Source organism: Tupaia chinensis, unplaced genomic scaffold (assembly GCF_000334495.1).
Source record: "Tupaia chinensis unplaced genomic scaffold, TupChi_1.0 Scaffold000161_4, whole genome shotgun sequence".
Taxonomy (NCBI): domain Eukaryota; kingdom Metazoa; phylum Chordata; class Mammalia; order Scandentia; family Tupaiidae; genus Tupaia; species Tupaia belangeri.
The window spans coordinates 2801150-2825678 of NW_006159635.1; the positions used below are offsets into that span (position 1 = coordinate 2801150).

At 35.4% G+C, this 24529-nt stretch overlaps 1 protein-coding gene across 2 annotated transcripts in view; it reads right to left on the minus strand.

Moving 5' to 3' along the window:
• KCNT2 (potassium sodium-activated channel subfamily T member 2) overlaps window positions 1-24529 on the minus strand; it is a 386489-nt gene that overhangs the window by 141161 nt on the left and 220799 nt on the right. For both annotated transcript variants that reach the window (XM_014586847.2, XM_006146032.3), the window contains exon 14: window positions 6486-6594. In XM_014586847.2, coding sequence (XP_014442333.1) covers window positions 6486-6594 — 109 coding nt within the window. The remainder of the gene's footprint in view (window positions 1-6485; window positions 6595-24529) is intronic.

Consider the following 24529-nt stretch of genomic DNA (forward strand, 5'->3'; position numbering starts at 1 on the left):
ATGAGAGATGTTGAGCATTTTTTCATATGCCTTTTGGCTATTCATATGTCATCTTTAGAGAGTGTTTTCAACATTCCATGATACCATCTTTTAATAGGGCTGATCATCTTTTTTTAGAACAGCTGCTTGAGTTCTCTGTGTACTCTGGTTATCAGTCCCTTATCTGACACATAATTTACAAAAATATTTTCCCATTCTGAGGGCTGTCGATTCACACTAATTACTGTGTCTTTTGCCATGCAGAAACTTCTTAGTCTGATGTAATCCTACTTGTCTTATTTTTGGGATTACCGATTGTGCTCTGGAGATCTTATTTAAGAAGTCTTTGCCTACCCCAATGTCTCCCAGAGTTTCCCCAGTGTTTTCCAGGAGCAGTTTTATAGTTTGAGGACTTAGATTTAGATCTTTGATCTACCTTGACTTGATTTTCGTCAAAGGTGAGAGGTAGGGGTTCAGATTCATCTTTCTGCAGGTGGAAATCCAGTTTTTCCAGCACCATTTGCTGAAGAGGTTTTCGTTTTCCCACTGGATTGACTGGTACCCCTTGTCAAAAATCAGTTGACTGTATGTTTGGCAATTTATTTCTGGGGACTCTGATCTGTTCCATTGGTCCACAAGCCTGTTTCTGTGCCAGTACCATGCTGTTTTGATTACCACATCTTTTAGTATAGTTTTGAGTCAGGGAGGGAGATGCTGTCCACTCCACTTTTCTTGTGCAGAACTGCTGTGGGAATACGGGGTCTTTTATGATTCTAGACAAATTTTATGACTGTCTTTTCTAGATCTGTGAAGAATGTATCTGGTACTTTGATTGGCATTGCATTTAATATGTAGATTAATATGGGTAGAATTGTCATTTTGATTATATTAATCCTTCCAATGCAGGAACATGGGCTATCCTTCCACTTTTTTGTGTCATTTGTCAATTTCTTTTTTTTGCTTCTCAAAGTTTTCCTTGTGGAGGTTTTTAACTTCTTTGGTTAGATTTATTTCTAAGTATCCTATATTTTTTGTGGCTATGGTAAATGGAATAACTTTTTTTAGTCTGCTTGTTGTTTGTATATAGAAATGCTATAGATTTTTGTATATTGGTTCTGTATCCTGCAACTTAACTGTATTCATGTATTACTTCCAGAAATTTTTTTCATGGAAATCATTGGGTCGTCTAAATATACAATCATGTCATCTGCAAATAGGGTTTCGCTGCTTCTTTTCCTACTTGAATGCCTTTTATCTTTTCCTATTTTCTGAATGTGTTGGTGAGGACTTCCAGTACTATATTGAAAAGGATTGGAGAAAGTGGGCATCCTTCTCTTCTACCTGTTTGTAGTGGAAAAGCTTTCAGCTTTTCTCCATTCAGGATGATGTTAGTTATAAGTTTTTTTCATAGATAGCTTTTATTGTGTTGAGTAATGACCATTCTATGCTGACATTGCTGAGAGTCTTGATCATAAATGGATGTTGTATCTTATCAAGTGTTTTTTTCTGCATCAATTGATATGACCTAAAGATTCTCAACAAGATACTAGCAAGTGGTATCCAATAACTTATTTAAAAACATTATACATCATGATCAGGTAGGCTTTATTCCAGGAATGCAAGGTTGGTTTAACATATGCAAAACTATAAGTGTATTATACCCATCTTACTTTCAAGCTGTCAGGTCCAAGACTCAAACCAGGGTTTGCCATGTGGGAATCCAGTGCCTTAACCACTATGCCACTTGCTGGCCCCACTGTCAGTAACATTTGTTTATATACATTTGACTTTTTACCAAGATTTCCAAATCAATAAAAATTCTAGTTTAATTAATAAGACATGCCACTGTCAAAAGTGCTGAATATCCAATGCTAACTAAGCTCACAGATCTGAAAATTGAGAGGGAAACATTCTGTAGTGTTAAAATACAAGACAAACTTTCACTGAATAAAAGAAACAGTTGTTTGAAGTAATCTAAAAGATACTTTATGACATAGATTGACTAACACTGGAATGAGTATATTAGCATGCAAGAAAAGAAATTACAGGCCAGCTGGTGGTGTAGTAGTTATGAATCCCACATGGCCCATGGCACAGTTTGTCTGGGACCTGGAGGACTGAAAAACACAGAGCATGTGTGTGTACATAACCCAAATTCTAAGATAATAGAGGAGAGAGCACTGTGTCATAGCCATCCACTGTGGGATTATTTCTCACTCTCTCTCTCTCTTCCCCTCTGGAGAGCACATTTACCCTATGGTCAAACTTTGAAAAAAAAAAAAAGTGTAGGGGTCAGCAAATAGCATAGTGGTTAGTCGCTGGACTCCCATGTGGCCAATTACGGTTCAAGTCCTGTACCCACTGGCTTGAAAATCACACCAAGTGCATGTGTGTGCATCACTCAAATACCAAAAGGAGAATGGAGGAGAAGGGACTGCAGTGTGGCCATCTCCCTTGGAGGGTGATTTCTTTTTTTTTTTTTTTTGAGAGGTTTTTGCTATAGTGCACATGCGCTCGCCAGACAGACAGAGACAGAGACAGAAAGTGAGAAATCACCCCCCCAGGGGGGATGGCCACACTGCAATCCTTTCTCCTTCGTTCTCCTCTCGGGATCTTGGGCACACACACACACACGCACCCAGCGTGAGTTTTAAGCCACCGGGTCCGGGATGAGAACTGTGGTTGACTATGTGGGAGTCCAGCAACATAGCCATTCCGCTAACTGCTGGTCCCGTCCCCTGGAGGGTGATTTCTCACTTTCCCTCTCACTGTCTCTGACTGTTCTCTCTTGCAAGTATACCTGCCCTAAGGCAATAATCTCTAAAAAACAACAAAAAAAAAGTGTAAGATCATAAGAAGGTTAATTAGCTGTTAGAGCTGTATTAGTCTGAGTACTGGCTAAGTTGCTAAAAAAGCTCCAAAATATAAAGCAGACAGACAATAAATGTGTATCTAGAGTATATCAAGAACTCACAATTCAATAATAAAAACATTAAATAAAAATTTAAAAAATTAAAAATGGGCTAATATGGAAACAAAAATAGCCAAAGTAATCTTTAGCAAAAAGAAAAAAATTATCACACCACCTGACTTCAAAATATACTACAAGCAATAGTAACCAAAGCAGCATGTACTAGAGTAGAAATAGACACATATATCAATAAAACAGAACAAAGAACCCAGAAATAAACCCACAGAGTTACAGCCAACTGATTTTCAACAAAAGCGCCAAGAAAATACACTGGAAAAAGGTCAGTTTCTGTAGTAAATGAGCTGGGAAAACTAAATATCCACACACAGAAGAATAAAAAGATAGAGCTGTATCATTCACCAATTACAAAAATCGACTCAAAAATGGGATAAAGACTTAAATACAAGACACAAAACAACTGAAAAAAAAAAACAGAGGAAATACATTATGACATTGGTCTCAACATTCATCTTTTTTGGATAAAATCTCAAAAGCAAATGTGACAAAAGCAAAAATAGATAAATGAGATTATATCAAATTAAAAATAAAAACTTTTCACAGAAAAGGACACAACTAACAGAATGAAGAAACAACTACAGGAATGGGAGAAAATATTTGCCATGCTAATGGCAAAGGGTTAATATTCAGAATGTGTAAGGAATTTAATAAGAAAACAACTCAAATTTAAAATAAGCAAAATATATGAACAGACATTTCTCAAAAAAAAAGACTAATGGTCAATGGATGTATGAAAAAATGTTCAACATTGCTGGTCATGAATATCAAAATCTCAGTAGATATCACCTTACTCCAGTTAGAATGGCTATTATCAAAAATATAATGCATAATACATGGTGGCAAGGCTGTGAAAAAAGGGGAACTCTTACACATTGTTGGTGGGAATGTAAATTAGTACAGTCATTATAGAAAATATTATGTAAGTTCCTCAAAAAAATAGAATTACCATATGAACCAGCAATCTCATTACTAATAATTATTAATTACTATAATTTATCATTATAAATCCAAAAGAAATCAGTATGTTGAAGGCATATGTATTCTCATATATACTTCATCAGTATTCACAAATGAAGTCAGTCTAAGTGTCCGTCAACGGATAAATGATAAAGAAAATGTGATACACACACATACACGCACACACAAATAGAATACTATTCAACTGCTAAAAAAAAAAAGAATGAAATACTGCTGTTTTCACCAACATAGATGGACTTGAAAATCTTTACGTTAAGTGAAATAAGTCAGGCACAAGAAAGCAATACTGCATAATCTAACTTATTTATAGAATGTAATAAAGTTTATGTCAGGTCAGCTCCATAGCACAGTGGTTGAGCATTGTGCAGAGGAAATAGATCTCACATGAGTGACGAGAGAGAGAGACAGAGAAAGAGAGAAAGCGAGAATACAACCTTTATTTATTTATTTATTTGGAGAGGTTTTTGCTATAGGGCGCGTTTGCTCGCCAGAAAGACAGAGACAAGAGAGACAGAAAGCGAGAAATCACCCCCAAGGAGAGATGGCCACGCTGCAATCCCTTCTCCTCCATTCTCCTCATGGGATCTTGGGCATGCACACACATGCACCTGGCGTGAGTTTAAGCCACCAGATCTGGCACTCAAACTGCAGTCGACTATGTGGGAGTCCAGTGACATAGCCATTATGCCATCTGCTGGTCCCACAACAACATTTCTTTTTTAATAAGGCAAAATCCATTGGAGCATATTGGCAAAAATCTTATTCTAAATATCATTGACCTTGGCTTGTTTTGTTTTCTTTTCTTTTTTTAGTTTGCTATAGATATATGCACTCACCAGAGCAACAGAGAGACAGAAAAGAAAAGTAAGAAATCACTCCCTAGGGGATGACCACACCTTAATTCCTTCTGCTCTGCTCTCCTCTCAGGATTTCCGCACATTTACACATGAGGCTGCTTTCCAAGCTGCTGCGTCCAAGACATGAACCATGCAGTTAGCCATGTGGAATTTGGTTATCTTAAGTGCCATACCACCTGCTGGCTCTGAAACTCTTTTTTGTATGTTAAGTACAAGTTTTCAATCAAGCAATGGTGCATGTCAATAAATAACAGGAGACTTCAAAAAGTTCAAAAAATATAAAATTAAAGTATAAGCTTATTTTAGTGTAAAATTTTAAAAAATACATGTATACTTTATTCATAATAAACCTTTACCTTAAACTTTTTGAAGATCCTGTGTACTTTTTAGGAGCTGTTCATTGTAATTTATTTTCAGTCTCTGAGTACTGAACTGGGTTAATGTTGATGAGTCTTATCCTATTATTTGTATATACGACAATGAAACTGGACTATATTATAGTTGCATGGTTCTATAGTGAACATGCCATGGCAAAATTATAATAAACTCATCTGATGAGTTCTACCAATTTAAAATTAATTGGCATCAAAATAATTTTGTAGCATTTTATTTAATTGCATCAAAATGCTGAATACTTTCTATAAACAAACAAAAATGTACAGAATAGATAGATTCCTATTAAGAAATTTGAGAAAATTGCTTCTGAGAAATTCTTACTGTTCCAGCAGAATGTAAATGCAATTAGAGGTATAATAAATGAAATTTACTTTAAATATCACTCAGCATTTACTGTTTTTAAATTAACAATTTACTCCAACCAGTATTAAATCCCAAGAAAGAATTTTTCTTTTTTTCTGGATTTATTTGGCTTGGCGCTTCACTCAAATATCAATTATCTTATTAAATTGAAATAATCATAACTACAAGCAGACAGTATAATTTACTTAGAAAATGATTTTGTCTGAAATAACAAGTTAGGAGTATGAAAAGGTATGAAAGGCAGTACATTTCTCTCTTTAAAGTGACTGGTCACTGCTTTTATTGCTCTTGTTCAACCAACTCAGAACAACTTCAGTATTTTATGAAACTCGAATAATAACAAAAGAGTTTAAGTGAGATAACTTTTCCCCATTTACCTTGAAATGTGTATAAAAGTGATCTATACTGCTTAACTAATATTATACAACTACTTTGTTTTCATTCTATAATAATTAGACAGTTACAATGTTGAGATCACTTTGTAGATAATACTCAAAGATAAAATCCAAGTAAAAGAAAAAAACTGGCCTTAAGATCTTATAGTAGTGACTGTCAAAATACTTTTTTTAAAAATTTCATTTGCGACATAAATATAAATCTCGAAAAGAGAAGCCATGGCCTAACACGAGATCTAATAAACGATGTAGATATTTAGAATTTAGTATGCAACCAATTATCTCAGGATTACTGTGAAAAGATAGCAATTCACTGTCAATTTTCTATGTGCCTTAGACCCCTTGCCACAGACCTATCTACCTAGCTATCTGTTTATCCATCTATGTGATAAAGACAACTCACACAAATACAATTACAGGTATACATCTGGCCATATACTGAGGCTTACCATGTTTCTAAATCACATAACTACACTTACTTTTTAAAATATAATTTAAAATGTTATCTTAAAGAAAAAATATACTTACTGCCCTCTAGAGGTATGAACCAGTAGTGTAATAAGTGTAGATGTTGCTGGGCATATACAGTTTAAAGCTAACATGGCGTATTTAAACTCTTCTTCACAAACAACATGATCTGTTTGAAATAAAATAGGTAAATTAGAATAATTTACCTTGGGAAAGTAATAGTTTTAAATATGAAAAATAAAACATAGTGAATAAAACTGAAAAGGTCTCAATATAAACATACTGTTTTAGATGTTTTCTTACATGTGCAATTCTTTTTTCCCCAGGAAGTATATTTTATAAGAGAGAGGATGACAATATGGGATAGTGATTGAGAGAGTGGGAATTTAGTCCTAATTTCATTTTTAACAAAATCTGTGACTGTTGGTAAAATGCTTAATCTTCTTATGTCTCATCTATACAAGAAAGTGAGTTTTCATAAGTTTGAGGTGCAGTCTGGAAAAATATAAAAAAAATTTTAAAAGGTTCTTCCAATCAGTTCTTCCAATCATACTATCGTGTGAAATACAACAGCGTTTACTTAAAACACTATTAATTCACAAATCCATAACCACACAACATAAATCTTAGAAATTATTCAAAGTAGTGGTAATAATATTTGCCTAACATATAAATTAGATTTGTATATTATAAAAACTATAATATCAATCAGTAAAAACTGAGGCAAAATAAATTTAAATTGTACTTTAACTTCCAGATCTAAGACTCATAAATTCAAAAGATGATAGAGTTCAGCCAGGAAAGATATAAATTACAACTGAAATTCAAGGACATAAAAATGACAGAGCATGCTTGAGACTACAGCACGAGGGGAAGGAGCAGGTCACATCTAGAGGGGATGAAACTGCTCAAAGTATGACGTCATCGGGAAAGTCATGATGTATTTTTCTGTTTCTCTGTGCAAAATGTGCCATGACTTTCCTGACAACCCAATATATTACTGCCATGCAGAAATGAGGTCCCGGATGCCAAACGGTCCATTTTCTACAAATCATTTTTACAGAAGTGATTAAAGTTATTACCTATTTTGAGAACAACAAAACAAAAAACATAATTCCCCACCCTAAGTAAGCAACTATACCTGGTATTGAAAATAAAGACAATGCTTAAAGTTCTAAGAAAATATATATTCTTAGGCAGAAATTAGTAGTTTTAGCTAAATTAAGAAATAGAAGGTTGAATTTGCCAGGGAGCAAGATCTGCTAAATGAATACATACATCAAACAGTTTATGGAGAAACAGCATTAGGGTACGTGGGAAATGGTTTACCAAATGCCCCAGACAAACGTCTAGACCTTAGTCCTGGTTTTATGATCGCTTATCAGGAACAAGAGCCCATTACTTTTTCTTTTGCCGTCATTTTATTATTATTATTATTTCACTTTTCTCTTTCATGTTTTATGGAAAAAGCTATATATTATAGTTACATCTCAGGATGAACTCTCAAAAGTATCAAAGAATGGGCCAGCCTGCGTCATGACGGTTAAGGTGGGTGGGTCCCAAACTGCCGACTGTGCAGTTTGAGTCCCAGAACCAGAGGTTCAAGAAACCTGTCAGGCTCATGGATGTGTGACCAAAATCTCAAAAGGAGAGAGAAATGAAGGAAAAGGGATTGTGATGTGATCATTCCCCAGGATGGGGTGTTTCCTCTCTCTCTTTCTTCCTCCCGTCACCTTCTGTGAAAATACACATTCTGTAAAATTTAAAGAAGGAAATATCAAAGATCTCTCAGTACTCTCAATCTCTCACCCTCTCTCTTTTGTTCTTTTTGCTTGTCAATATAATAATCTTTAAGGAAAATTGATATTTACTCATTTACAGAAAAATGAGGATTTTTACATCTATTTTTAAATGGGAGAAGTGTACAGAATATTTACAAAAGAAACATGTCTTTAAACCACCATTTCAATTTATCTCAAAATAATTTTTGAAAGTGTATGCACAATCTGTGAAAAGAAAGTAACAAAACTTCTAACTTCCCAATGTTATTACTTTGGAATCATGATAGCAATACAGAGAGGACCCATACATTAATTGCAAACTAAAATTTGGGACATAGGATTTAAGAAAAATATGTACATTTATTATAAGACAGAATTTAAAAATCCAAAGGAAATTTGGAAGGTATGGTTATCAAATATATGCATGCATGAATTAATTTTTACATACTATAATGCTCAAACCATATTTCTTCCAGTAAAGGGACATGAGAAATACATGGTATAGGTGTGATAACTCTGAAAATAGCCCATCTTATTTTCCCTTAATATTGGGTTGTTTGGAAATTCATGACGCATTTTTGCCCAGAAAAATATGTCATGACTTTTCTGATGACCCAATAGCTAAAAAAAAAAAAAAAAAAAAAAAAAAAAAAAAAAAAAAAAAAAAAAAAAAAAGCCCCCCCCCCTTTCCTTTTTTTTTTTTTTTTTTTTTTTTTCAATGAATGAGTGTATCTGAGTTTAGAGGGAGATGCCTGTGAGAGGCTGGGGTTCCACTGGCTTGTTTTCCAAAATTGGCCCTAATCAGTGGGAAGTGAAGAGAGTCTTTTTTTACATATGCCCTTTTTCTACAGTTAGGGAAAAGCTATGCAGTGCCCATCAGTCCTTTGCACTAACAGCATATATGCTACCATTAAGGTCAACAACTTTGCACATAAAAAAGAGGTATGGTTTGCACTGTCATAGAATATACTGAATTAGATGGAGACACACATAGAAATTAAAGAAACCATTTACTTTATTGCATTTAGCATTGTATGAGTATTTAACGCACATTTGGCGTCAGTCAGTCTTTGTAGCCGGTGCATACTTACTGCTGGCAGATCTCTCGTTTCCATTGTAGGTTTTATGGACAGTCAAACCTGAGCATTACAAATTAAAATACATGCCTCTTTATTATTACTCCCTGTTTCTCCTAGGTATTACTTCCTGTTTCTGCTATGTCTTATAATTAACTACTTCAAATTTATGTGTTTAGACAGTTATGTTTACTCTGAATTTCATTCCATAGTAGAAATAGAAGTGTTCAAAATATTCATTGTGAAAAGGGGAACTGGATCACTAAAAACCACCATTATAGCTAAATGAGTTCATCTATAATTATGAAATTCCTCATTAGATGAAAGTTAAATCAGTATGTTTTCCTTTTAAAACTCTATTAATCTCTATGGGTGGCAGATAGATGTGTAGGGATATGATAAAATATCCAAATGAGTGATAATCTTCATTTGCAACCATTACAGAGAGTTAAAAGTTAACGTGCAAAGCAGAATTGATTATATTTCTACAGCTGTATTCTCAGATCCAAATCCATTCTTTCTCTTAGGACTTTATTAAACACTAATCACTAACCCTTCACCTGAATTTTTAAACCTGAAAATAGTATTTCATAGGACCTTGCTCTTTATTTCCCAATGCCTTATAATAGCATTGGAAAATGCTACAGTTTATTGACTATACCTTTCACTCTATCTCTTTTTTAAAGTCATCTCCCTCTCTTTTTCTCTCTCTCTTTCCTACTTCACTCTTAGTACACACAGATTTCCCATCCCTAGTCAGAATTCTGAAGGGTCAGATTTCAGAAGAAAACACTTTTTTTTATTTTTCAGGATTTAAAAAGGCAATAGGCTTCATCTATCAGGCCCTACGTAATACATCCAATGGGTAATCTGTTCTTTAAAACACTGCTACTTTTTTTGTTGTGGTTAGAGATTTTTGCTATAGGGCACATGTGCTTGCCAGAGAAATAGAGACAGAGAGACAGAAAGCAAGAAATCACCCCCTAACGGGGATGACCACACCACAGTCCTTTTTCCTCCATTCTTGCCTTGAAATTTTGGGCGTGCGCGCGCACACACACACACACACACACACACACACACACACGCCCAGAGTGAATTTTAAGCTGCTGGGTCAAGGACTCAAACTACGACTGATTATATTGAAGTACAGCATTACACCATCTTCTGGTCCCCAAAACACTGCTACTTCTGCATATAGCTGCATGAATGCTTATACCAAGTGGAGACACATTATGAGGGATTGTGGACTGCTTGTAAAACTCGGATATTCTAACCAAAGTAAATGCCAACAGCTTCCCTGTCAGTCTTCCTGTCTCCCACCCATTTGGCATTGCACCTATCATCCTTTTAAATGCATGCTGTCTAAAACAGCAGCCACTAGCCATATGTGGCTTTTTAATTTTAAATAAATTACCATTAAATAGGAAAGGTCAGTTCTTCCATCACACTAGCCACATTTCTCAAATCAAGAACAATATAAAACTTAGGTATTATAAAACTGCATAATACAGAAATATACCCTGGACAGAAACTGTTAAGTTCCCCTTACCATTCATTATTCCCTCTATGCAGAAACCACAGTTAAAGATACTCTAGAACAGGTGGGTAGAAAGTGCAAGAACCCTAACACGTGTCATTGTACACCTTTCTCATTTTAGTCAGCTATACATAGACAGATGTTCTAAGATTAAGAATTGTTCACTTTGTCAGCCAAGAGAGAAGGGAACAGAACACTCTTATGTAGAACATTGATGGCTTACAAAATGAAGAGTCCGGGAATCTTGGATACTTGAAAATCCCAAAAAAGTGAACTGTACCCTAAATAATGAGATGAGACTTTCTTTTAGAGCTTTCATCAGAGGCATCGCATTAAGAAGTCGCAGCCAGACCAATAAAGCCAGACCTACCTGTGGTGAAGATAAGATTAAAGGATTACACTGCCTTCCCACCCAGAAGTGTTGTCTCAGGTGACGTTACCATGGCCGCCATCGCAGCCAGGAGGGAGCTCTGGGGAGGCAATGAATGCCAGTAAACAAGCCAGGCTTAGGAGAGTTCTCAGAAAAGAACCTAGAGCATAACTACAGACACATGGCAAGGACGGGAAGAAATCATCCAATTTCAACTTCAGAAATAGTTCAGAGAAAAGTGAACAAGGGGCCACGCACATGAAGAGACAACAGAGTTTCGCGAGAAGAGCAGAACCAGGCTTCGATCAGGCGTTTGCTCTGGTGCCCTGGAAGTCCTTGCATTCACGTGCACAGGACCTGCTATGGACCAGTGACTGTTGTGTGTCTCTCATTACTCCCTGTTCAAAATATCAGCATGTTATTCTAGTTACCTTCCTCTACTGCTATATACCCATACTGGGTGGTGGTACTGTAGCTGGGGCCTGCTTAGGCAGACTGACTCCATCTTGTTAAAATCAAAATGGTTTCTCTCAGTCTGATAATAGTTTGCGATTTCTCCCAGGAACTCCATGGACATGAACAGCCAACCCGGATCTGAAACAATGAGAAATGCTCTGCCCCAGCAACAGCTGAAACTCCTGTCTTGATAAATCATTTGGTTGCACTCCTTAGCTAAGTCTGAAATGCCTGTCTCAAAGACTACTCATTTGTGCCCTCAGGTAAAAATCAACCTGCTCTATGCTTTTCTACAGATAACTGTAAGGTCTAAGCATCCCCCTCCTCTTATAAAAGCACCTATAAGTTGGCTGACCAGTCAATGATATGCTTATATGTCTTCCCAGTATGGCCACATTGTAATAAATTCTCCTTTCCTCTCTCAACAACAATTTGGCATGTCTCTGCTGAGCAGCAAGGGGTCAGACCTCTTTAGGTTCATGGACTAGGGGGGTAGAGCCCCTTGTATGGCAATAGCAGTGGGTTTAGTTGGCAAAAGTGTTAGCCTATACATTGCCAGAGCATGGGGAGCCATACCTAGATCTGACTGTGCATTATCCAGATAATGGGAGGTAGTCACACTGCAATTGTTTCCTTTATTTCTCCATCCTGTCAAGACTTTGAGCATGCACACACATGTGCCTGGCATGTTCTTAAGACCTACAGGGTCAAGATTTGAATTTGGTTGACCATGTAGGATTCTGCTCCCTTAATCACCAGGACATGCAATGGCCCTTTGAACTGGATGCAGTATTTAATTGAACTCTGGAGTATTTTTCATAAGAAATAGATGAGTATCTTCAACGTTTTTTTTTTTTTTTTTTTTTTTTGAGATTTTTGCTATAAGGCACATATACTTGCTGGAGAGACAGAGAGAAAAAGTGAAAAATCATTCCTCAGGGAGATGGCTACACTGCAATCCCTTCTCTGTTCTCCTCTTGGGATTTTGGGCACTCATGTATACATGCCAGGTATGAATTTCAAGTCACCAGGTTTGGGACTCAAACCACAGTTGGCCATGGAAGAGTATAGCACCTTAACCACTACACTACCTACTAGCCCCCAACATATTTTTTAAATGAATATTTGCACTACATTTGGTGGATGAAGGTTGTAACTATGACAAACTACTCTCTTCAAATCCCATCTCTTTTTCTTCCTTTTAGTAGTAAAGGTTCTTGTTTTCCATCATCCACTCCCTGTTCCCTTTTAAACATATATGATTCTGTTGGGGTTTGTCTAACAGAAAATGTGCGGAAATGAGCAAGTTTCGTAATTTTTTTGTAGATTAAACCACTTTCCCTAATCGCTTTCCTTCTTGCTGGTGAGACCATATATGTCGCAAAAGTCCAGCTTAGATTACACAAGCAAGATAATTTTTTTAACAAATATCAACTCTGTCTTTTTCTCATGGCTTAATTTCTCTCCCATGTTGAAAAAGCTTTCCCTGTTCCGAAATCATATACATTTCATTTTGTATTTCCTTCTGATCCTTTTAAAGTTCTGTTTGTTTTGAATAAGATCTTTCTTCTCTGTCACTGATTGATAAAGCATAAACCCACAAGATCCAATGGGTCATGGCCATGTGCTAGGACATAGGCAAGTTTTTTGATCCTTCTGAGTCTATTCTTCTAGAATATGAAGAACAACAGTATTTATCCTAGAGAATTTTCTGAGGAAAGGTGTAGACAATGACTGTGAAATGCTAGTTAGCAGTTTAAACAAGTATTATATGTCACCACATTCATGCATTTATTAAGATTAAAAAGATACATTTTTTTAAAAAATTATCTTAAAACAGTGCTAATCATAAACAATAGATCATAAACCCATTGTTGTTAGGCAATGAAATCGTGATCTCATTTCTGTATAAATACTTATGTGTACCCCAGTATGTATGTCCAAATAATCACAGAAAACGGTCTCAAACTGTTCACAGTAACTCACTCAACAGGTGGAAAAAAGGTTTGGAGTAATATGACTTTTCAAATAGTATTTATTATGTAAGATTCTTGCCTTCATTATTGTCACTGCTATTTTTATCACTTTTCACTGGGAAGCCTTTAAAATAAACAATTACAATTAAAGATAGAAATTGATAGATGAATCAAAATGATTCTTAAGTCCCTTTTAGTTTACGGGAAATGATATCGATAATTACTTTTTAGAAAAGTCTGCATCACAGCATTTTCTGAGCTCTTGTTCGATTTAGAGGCCTGGAAGCTTCTCCTTGCAGTTGCTAGGAAACAGGTCTTTGGAAAGCAGTAAACAGTGGAAAGTACACTGAACCAAGCTAGTCCTGGGTTTTCATTTACAGACATCAAATATATTAAAAAAAAAAAGACTTTTAAACAGAAACACAAGCTGAGGTTAATTTAAAAAACTAAATGTTATCCTTTTTTATTTTATGAGGGAAAAGTTTATTACATAGACCAAATGAATAAACTGCATTATAAAATCTTTCACATACCTTTTGCTTATTGGATTTTGTTCACAAGAGTAAGTGGGTTGATTGCTATGAAAACTGCCTACTTTTCTTAGATGAAGAATAGATCATCTCTAACAAGTGAGTTTTATTTTGATGTTGTTACTTTAATCAATAAAATAACCAATCTATGAGAAAGAGAGAGTGCATGTGTGTGCATATATGCACTTCAGAGACTTCTGCCAATTCAAGAATTGTGAGGCATTTAACCATGAGTAGTTAAGAATAAATTTAAGTAAACCTTTTAAAGCTATTTAGTTTAACGAAACCTAAATATAACACTTATTAAATATACAAAATCCAACCCAGTTTGAAATTGGCACTATTCTGTAAAACAGACTTACTTCGCTTCAGTAAAACTGAGTACAAAAAGCATGTTTTTGTTCTGTTTAATTGCTCACATACTTATTTTAATGCGGTAATGTTTTTTGAATGTATCATACTAATTAAATGCTCAAAGAGGAGTCAAAGTTCCTGCATCCTAGAACAAAACAGTTTTAATTCTACTACCATCTCTTCTCTTATACCTCTTAGAAAAACCTAGCAGTCTTAATATTTTTCAAAATATTTTTTAAATTACTGTCCTCAGAACTCTAATTTCTTTAGGTTCAAATCAAAAGTATTCTTTTCTTACTAGCTTATGATAGTTTACAGTTATCAATTAATAACTTATACTATAACAATTCCTATGATATTTCCGTTGTAATGATAATGATACATGCGTGGATATATATATATATATATATACACACACACACACATATATTTGATGTTATTATTAAATTTCACAGAAGGTTTATGATATATTTTGTGTTAAACAGTTTTCAGATAAGGAATCAAGTGTTTAGAGAGGGAAAGTAACTTGCCTAATTCTATTATTTATTTACATTCAAACTGTCTACAAAAAAACCTTATAAAAGTTATACAACTTTAAAATTGATTAACTAAGCACTTAAAACAGGGTGTGACATAGTTTAGCAGTTTGCTCTCTTCTGAAACTCCTTAAAGATCACCAACTACCACCTGATCAGTAAGTGGCTGAAGCAGCCATTAAGTTGATCTGAGGACTGAGAAAATACAACCAGCGTTTTACCCACCATGCAATATGGAAGACTGGAGGTGAAGTCGGCAAGTTTGGTTTTGAAGTCAGTTTCACTCCTTTCAAACACACATACACACAAAACAGTCGTAGTTGAACTAAAATGAATGAGTGACTGATTCAAAAACATTTAAAGATCTCCAGGAGATGTATGAATAGCAAATAAATACTGTAATAAATGTTAAAAAAGAAATATATGCAGATGAACTAAGTACATATAAAAGGATGTAACCACTATCCCACAGCATTACCCACCTGCAATTTTCTTAAAAATAAGTCGAAGGGGAACCAGCGGTTAGCGTAATGGCTATGTCGCTGGATTCCCACGTAGTCGACAGCGGTTCGTGTCCCAGACCCGGTGGCTTAAAAAACTCATGCCGGGCGCGTGTGCGTGCGTGCCCAAGATCCCAAGAGGAGAATGGAGGAGAAGGGATTGCGGCGTGACCATCCCCCCCTGGGGGGTGATTTCTCGCTTTCTGTCTCTATGTCTCTCTCTGTCTGTCTGGCGAGCGCACGCGCCCTCCAAGTGAAAAATCTCTCCAAAATAAATAAATAAATAAATAAGTTGAAGAGTAGAAAGACATTAAAAATGTAGATATAAATGAACAAAGAAAGATGTAAAGATTAAAAAGACAGAAAATATAAGAAATAAAAATACAAGGTTACTGAAAGGGTAAGAGGCAAGGGGATTCAGCATACAGATGAAAAGGAAATACTTCAGTTCTAATAGAAAAAAAGCAGGAAGCTGTCAGTGAAAATAAAAATTTGGGAACTACGGTGGCAAGTATTTGAGGAAATTTTTATGTATTGGTTTCTGTATCCCTGAGAATTAGAAAAGAAATTCCATAACTTCACAAGGGTTGCTCTGAAATGCTGACCAGAGGCTATGGTAGCATCAATCTGATCCCCCTGTGCAATTGCTTTCTTCCCCAACAAAGCTTGGTTATGGCACAGGAATAGAAGATCTGGACAGAATTTGTTTGTTTGTTTGTTTGTTTGCTTATTTACTTTCCGTCAGGAGCTATTGAAAACACTTAAAACAAAGGCAATCAGAGTAGTGATGTAGGCCTGCACACAGCCTGGTAATTAACAGAGCAAGAGCCCACATGGCCGGCCACAGTTCAAATCCTGGCCATGGAGGCCTGAAAAACACACCAGGTGCATGCATGTGCATGCCCCAAATCCTGACATGATGGAGACATGGAGGAGTTGGGATTGTGGTGTGACCATGTCTCACTGGGGAGTGCTTTCCCTCTCTTCTTCCTTTGTCTCTGTCTCTCTCTCTCTCTGGCAGGTGCTCGCACACTCTGGAATTAAAAATAAAAGAATCCTTGGATTTGGTGTCACAAGTCATGGGTTCAAATCCCATGTCTTTATGCTTTAAGTCTTTGGAAAACTATACCAAGTTTCATATTAAATTAAAAGACAAAGCTATCTAAATCTATTTTACAAAGTCATAACAATTGCATCATTAACGATGCTGTATTGTGTACCTCAAATCTGCAGGGACTAGATCTTAAGTGTTGTCACCATGTAACACACAAAAAAGAAACGATATGAGACAATGGATGTGTTTCCCAACTTAATTGTGTTAATTATTTCTCAGTATACATGTGTATCAAATGATGACATCGTATACTTCAAATTCATACAATTTTGTGTTAATTATATCACAATAAAACTGTAAAAAAAACTGTTAACTTCACATTGAAATAATTTAGGAAAGCATATTACAAAGTTTAAGCAATAAGACATTGTATGTGTGTGTCTGTGTGTATATATGTAAATGGTATAAACATGTCAATAACAAGTAAAGGTTTTTGTTTGTTTGTTTGTTTGTTTGCTTGTTTTTTACAGGTGAAGATATACAGTGACTGGAAATACGGACTTATATGAGGCCAATCCTTTTCTTTTTTTAACCAATGAAGGAAGATGCCACAATTTGTCTGATCCTCTCAGACAAATGACAGTCCATAGCAAATTTATAAATGACACTTAAAATCTGTTACAGCTGTTTTTGATAGCAACATGACTCTGGACGAAATTGCAGAAGTAAATCTTGCATTATTTTAGATCTATTTATTGGCCACTGGTTGCCTTTCGGAAGTCTTTCATAAATAAACTTTCTTTCCTTCTCCCTTAAACATGTCTGTTGTGGCTTCTGCCTCACTCACTCTTGGATCAAGTACTTTGTGAAAAGCCAGTTGCTACATATGAGGACATTCAAGCAGCCCTAAAGAAAGCTCTACATGGTAAGGGACCAAGGCCTCCCACCACAGCCACACTAGCATCCCAACCATGTAAAATACTATTTTATAAGATTGTCTTGAGACTCAAGTTAACCTATAAAAAAATGCTCTAGAACAACAATCCTTGCACCAGTAAGAACTATAGAAATGGTGACTGACACAATTACTATTATTATTGTTGTTGTTATTCTAACATTAGTCTTCATTTGACTACTGTGGGTGGGAAGGCAAACATTAAAAAAAAATACATTGCCCACTTATGCAAGAGTAAGTTATACATTTCTGGAGTACAAATTGGCACTGTGTATTTACAACCATAAATGTACACATTCCATTTATCCTAAATATCCCCCAAGTACATTCACCTTGGTGATTTAAAAAGAACTGCTATTACTTATTATTATATTAGGTTTTTGCCATAGGGCATGTGCGCTCACGGGAGAGAGACAAAGAGAGAGAGGGAAAGTGAGAAATCACACCCCAGAGGGGATGGCCAGGCTGCAACCCCCCCTCCATCCTCCTCCTGGGATTTTGGGCAGGTATGCATGCACATGTGCCTAGCATGACTTTTCAAGCCACCAGGGCTGGGACTTGAACCATGGTTGACTATGTGGGAGTCCAGCACCTTAACCACCACGTCACCTGCTGGCCACTACCCCTACTTTTTAAATTGCTATATTCTCATTCCTATTGGAAGCTAAGCTAACATTCTGAAGAAAGAAGTAGCTATTACAGATTCATCCATTTTAGTCTTTATGATTTATTATGCCAAACAGCCTGATGGCTTAAGTGTGAACTTCACATTTATAAAAATAATTATATTAAAATATTAAATGAGATGTCCATGGGTTATAAAGTGAAGCAAAATACCAGTTGTACATATTCATAAATTTAAAAACATTACCTTTTACCAAAAATAATTTTCCAGTTCACATAGACAAATTAATACAGTCTACACAAACATAAACCCTAGTTGTAATTAAATGAACAACATGTTCTATGATTAGATGTAACCACTCAGAAATTCTATTATAGCATTAATTATGCTTGAGCATTTGGACACTGTGGTAAGCACGAGAAAATGCAAATATTTATAAATAAATTTGAAAAAATATCACCAACAAATACTAGCTGGTTTTACATATCCCTTTATTAAAATGACATAGACTTTTATGCACATGAATATCATTAGTAAAATTGCTACTTTAAGAAATTTTATATCTTGCTTACTTCATTTGTATTAACATTTTAATGTAATTTCTAGGGCCACTTTTGGTATGGTGGTTAAGGGGCTGGACTTCCACATGACTAACTGTGGTTTGAGTCCCACACCTAAAGGCTTGCTTTCTCATTTTCTCTGTCTCTTTCTCTATCTCTCTCTGGTGAGCATACGTGTTCTGTAGCAAATTTTTAAAAAATAACAATGAATAATTTAATAATCGTAAATACATATAATTTCTAATAATGATTTATAGTTTGATAATACTGAATAACACACGTACATGACATTTCATGTATGCTTTCTCACATGACTAGATATTTTGCTTCTTTCTGTATCTATTTCTATAATAAATAAAATTATACTGGTATCTTTTTACTTAAGTTTTCTATGCAACTTAGGTCAATCGCAATCGGTGTATTTGTGTAAACAGATGTCTTCCGCCTCTGGATTTTTGCATATGTATTTTTTCTTTTGTTTTTAATTTTATTTATTTAATGATTTATCCTTGCTATATTCTATAAGACATAATGGACCTAGGTTCTCAATCAAGCAATTGTCAACACAACCTCCAGAGTGGCATTTTAATATGACATTCCGCTAGAAAACACTTCAACACGTTCCTTTATTCACAAATATTTTCCAAAAATTTTTTTAAAGAATTATTTATTTAACTTTATTTATTATCATTGCTTTAGGGAACATGTACTCACCAGTCAGAGAAACAGAGAGAGAGAGAAAAAAAAAAGTAAGACAGCTGCCAGATCCAGGGCTCAAAACACGGTCACCCACTTGGGAGTCCAGAGCCTAAAACAATTTGCCACCTCTTGGCCTCTCAAAATTCTTAAAGTGGATTATAAACTTTTTTATCTTGTCACTCCCTCTTTTTAACCCAAGTTCCTACTCTCCTTTATCTCCTTGTAGCCACATTAAGTATTTTTTCAGTTCCTGGAAATTCAAGATACTATTTTCTACCTCAGTTTCTTCTTTTGTTATGTTCACACTCAGGAATCACACATATCATATCTTCATTCATATAATGGAATTAATTTGATCCTGTGTGAGCGTATACCTTACATGCCCTCCCTCCCTGATCCATCCCAAATCCATCTATCCTATCTATATAGCCTCCTGTTTTAGGTTCTCCTTGACAACTGCATTTTTTCTTGTTAAATCATCATACAAACATTTACTTATTGAACACCATCTTCCCTATTAGAAGGTAAGCATGTAGAGAGTATGAAAGTCCCATCCAGTAATACTAAAATTCCTTTTCTAATTCATAGGGGTTTTTTTTTTTGTTGTTTGTTTGTTTCTTTTTCTTTCTTGCCATAGGGCATGTTTGTGCACTGGAGAAAGACAGAGAAAAACAGAGAGAGGGAAAGTGAGAATTCACCCTTCAAGAGAATGGGCATGCTGCAATCACTTCTTCTCCATTCTCTTCTTGGGATTTGTGGCATGCACACAGACACAAGTCTGGTGTGATTTTCAAGTCACTGGTCTGGGACTCGAACTATGGTTGACCATCTAATTCATAGGGGGTTTTTTTGTTGTTGTTTGTTTGTTTCTTTTTCTTTTCTTGCCATAGGGCATGTTTGTGCACTGGAGAAAGACAGAGAAAAACAGAGAGAGGGAAAGTGAGAATTCACCCTTCAAGAGAATGGGCATGCTGCAATCACTTCTTCTCCATTCTCTTCTTGGGATTTGTGGCATGCACACAGACACAAGTCTGGTGTGATTTTCAAGTCACTGGTCTGGGACTCGAACTATGGTTGACCATGTTAGAATCTAGTGCCTTAACCACCACACTACCTGCAGACACCCTCAGGTTCCATTTCCTCTTTGTCACTACATCTTTTCCTTGGTTTGTTTGTTTTCTTATTAATAAATTGTAGGATATAAATTCTTTATATGTATGTGTGTATATATATGTGTGTGTGAATAATTTCATACTAGTCTGGGCTTGCCTGTTTTTGAACGGTGTCTTGTAAAGAATAAAAGGTGTAGATGAAGGTCAATTTATCCTTTTATTTATTTTTTCTTTTATGGTTTGAGGCTTTGGGCTTAGAAATTTTTTTAATCACAGATAAGAAATATTCGCTAGCCATGAAAATATTTTCCTATGTGTTTTTCTAGGTATTTTGTGGCTTTACCTTTTTATATTTAAGTCCACTATTTTTTTTTCTTTTTTTGGAGAGGTTTTTTTGCTATAGGGTGCGTGCGCTCGCCAGACAGACAGAGAGAGACCAAGAGATAGAAAGCGAGAAATCACCCCCCAGAGGGGATGGCCACGCCGCAATCCCTTCTCCTCCATTCTCTGCTCGGGATCTTGGGCACGCACGCACACACGCCCGACCTGAGTTTAAGCCACCGGGTTCGGGACTCAAACCGCGGTCATTAAGTCCACTATTTTAAGTTAATATTTACTATATAGTAAGCTCAAGGTATAAATATATGTATACACAAATTCTCCAAAAGGCTATTCAGTTGATACAGAACTATTCGTTGAAGACAAGGTAAATTCCTTGACATGGCTGTTGAAAGTACCTTAGAAATATAGAGCTGGATCTACTTTCGACTGTATTCTATTCAATGAATCTATCAGTATAATTCCATGCTGTCTTAAATACTTTGGCATAGAAGTAAACCTTTAAACCAGGTACTATAAGTTTTCTGACATGAATCTTCATTTTCACAGTTGTTACAGCTATTAAAGTTTCTTTATGGTTTTAATATCAGTGTTAGAATCAAATTAACTTTTCAAAGAGCCTGATATTTTAATTAAAATATTTATCAGCCCCATAGATAAATTTAGATATAATTAAATTAACATGTTAACAATATTGAGTCATCCAACCCAAAGGAATAGTATACTTCTGAGTTTATTTAGGTATTCGTAAGTTTCTCTCAGTAATATTGTTTCAGTGTATTAAGACTTGTACACATTTACTAAATTTTCCCCTAGGTTTTTCATATTTTTGATGCAACTATTAGGATTAGAATAAACCTAAATATCTAATTTATGATTATAAGTACAGATGGTCCCTGACTTAATAGTTCAACTTAAGATTTTCTATTGTCTTGATGATACAAAAGTGATACTCAATAAAAACCGTACTTTAAACTAGTAATTAAAATGCATTTCTGAGTTACAGTATTTTCAAATTGCAATACATTTATCTGCATGTATCCTTATTGTAAATCAAGGAGCATGTGTATAAAAAAAAAAACCCTGATTTGTATATAAGTGAGATCTTTTTGATCTTCCCAATCCATGCATTAGTTCTACCAGCTTTATTCTAGATTCATCACCATTTTGATAGAACAATTTAGCTCATTAATATACTTTTACTAATTCTTTTCCAATACATATTCTTCATTACTTTTTCTTGCCTTATTGCACAGGCCAGAGCATTCAGTACAGTAGTGAACAGTAGTGACAGTAGACATATTTTACTTGTTTTCAATAGAGTTACATAGTAAGTGTCATGAAAACAATATTAGCTGCTTTCTATTTCTAGTGCATACAAGGTTTTTTTTTTCCACAAATGCATACTGATCTTTTTCTAATGTTCTTATTACACTTATTGATGTCATCATTTAATTTATTTTCTCCTTTAATGTACTGATATGGTAAACTACTCTGATTTTCCAATCTTATGTGACCTTTGTAGCCATGGGATAAACCACACTTGGTCACACTGTATTTTTTTCTATATGTTATTGAATTTGATTTGCTATTGCTTTGTTAAAGATTTTTGCATTTTTGTTATAGCAAGTGCCAATTTGTAATTTTCTTTTCTCATGTTGTCTTTGTTTGGTTTTGGCCTAATCAAATAAAATTGGCCATGTGAAATTGATAGGATATTTTTCACTGTTCTTTTATTTTCTGGAAGTCAGAGACAAGTTCTATTTCTGTTAATTATTATTGCTTAGAACCTCCTTCTCATTGATAAGTCTAGTATTGATTTGACAATAGCCAGTGTTAAATGTTACTTTATATGATGTTTACATTTTGTTTTCTTTATTAAAAATGTGCTTCATTCAGGTAGTATCAGTTTATACCTTAAAGGTCTGGGATTTTTAGTTGTTTGTTTGTTTGTTTGTTTTTAAGGTTCGCAAGAGCAATATTCACAGGCAGAATTCTATGATGGCCTCCAGAATTCTTGGCTCCTGTGTACGCATCCTGAATGTGGGCAATGCATGTGGATATGATAGGATTATACTCCTGTAATTAAGTTACAACATATAAAAGATGATTCAGTTGAGTCTGAGTTATTAGAAAAGGAAATTATCATTGGTGGGCTTTGATCTTAAAAGAGGGACTGGCCCCATCTGAAAGAAAAAAATGCAAAGCTACAACAGATGCTATCTTGTTGGACTTGAAGAAGCAAACTGTGATGTTGAAGAGGGAGCCATGTGGCAGAGTCGAGAGTAGCTTCTAGAAGGAGGAAACTCAGTTCCACATCTGCAAGGAACTGAAACCCACCACCAATGAGTCTGAAAGACCTCAAGCCTCAGGTAAGATTTTTAGACCCATCGTTCTATCTTCATTGCAGACTAGTGAGTTTCTGACAGGAAACCCAGATAACCCGTTCCTGGACTCCTTACCCACAGAAATCGAGAGGCATTAAATTTACAGTGCTCTAGGGACCAGCAGTTGGCATAATGGCTATATCGCTGGACTCCCATGTAGTCGACTACGGTTCGTGTCCTGGACCTGGTGGCTTAAAACTCACGGTGCATGTGCGTGCATGCCCAAGATCCCGAGAGGAGAATAGAGGAGAAGGGATTGCAGTGTGGCCATCACCCCTGGGGGATGATTTCTCGCTTTCTGTCTCTTTGTCTCTCTCTCTGTCTGGTGAGCACACGCGCACTATAGCAAAAACCTCTCAAAAAAAAAAAAATTTACAATGCTCTAAGCTGGAGAGTGAGTGAGTGATAATTTGTTATGCATTAAGAGAAAACAAATCCCTATGTATTTAGAGTTTAGAAAAGCTGTTACTCCATGGTTAGTTTAACCTTACTAGCAAAGCATGTGTCTCAAAAGATTTCAAATGCCCTGGCTAAACCTAAAGTTCTCTTCACTATATCTTATCAGGGCATGAATGTCTTTTCTCCCTGGTCAGCAATCAAAATTACTGTTTATGAGTCCTCAGTTGTTCTCAACCTATTTCTTGAAAATTTCATTTTATGCATGTGCAACCTAATACTCAGAAAAAACAGCAGACAGCCTTATTTAGATTTCTGGTGTCCTTTTTCTATGTTCTTTTTCAAACAATTTCCTGTATTTGGCATACTTTTTATTTTACCAAATTATGGCACGGCTTTTTTTTTTAACATTCTTAATGGATATTTTATGCTCTTTAAACTTTTATATCATAAAACATAGTAATAAGATGCTATGAGCCAAGCACTGTGGTATCACTGGAAATATAAAGCACTTAAGAAACACATTTTACTATTAAAAAGATAGCTAAGCAACTCCAAACCAATTAGTTAGTCACATGCTGTAATAAAATTCATATTAAATATAAGGACATATGAAATAAAGAAGAGATGCAAGGACAAAATAAAACGATTTCTCACTCTCCTTTGGGTCCCACAGGCAATTGATTATTAAGTCTACCAAATACATATGAAATGTTACACGCAACTGTTCTCATTTTTAGTTTTCATTATCACCACTCGGTTCCATCTCGCAGTATCTCTCACCTGAACAACTATCAGAGCTTCCTAAATAATTGTCCCTATGAGGTTCTTCTAGTCCTATCTATTGCATTTAACATT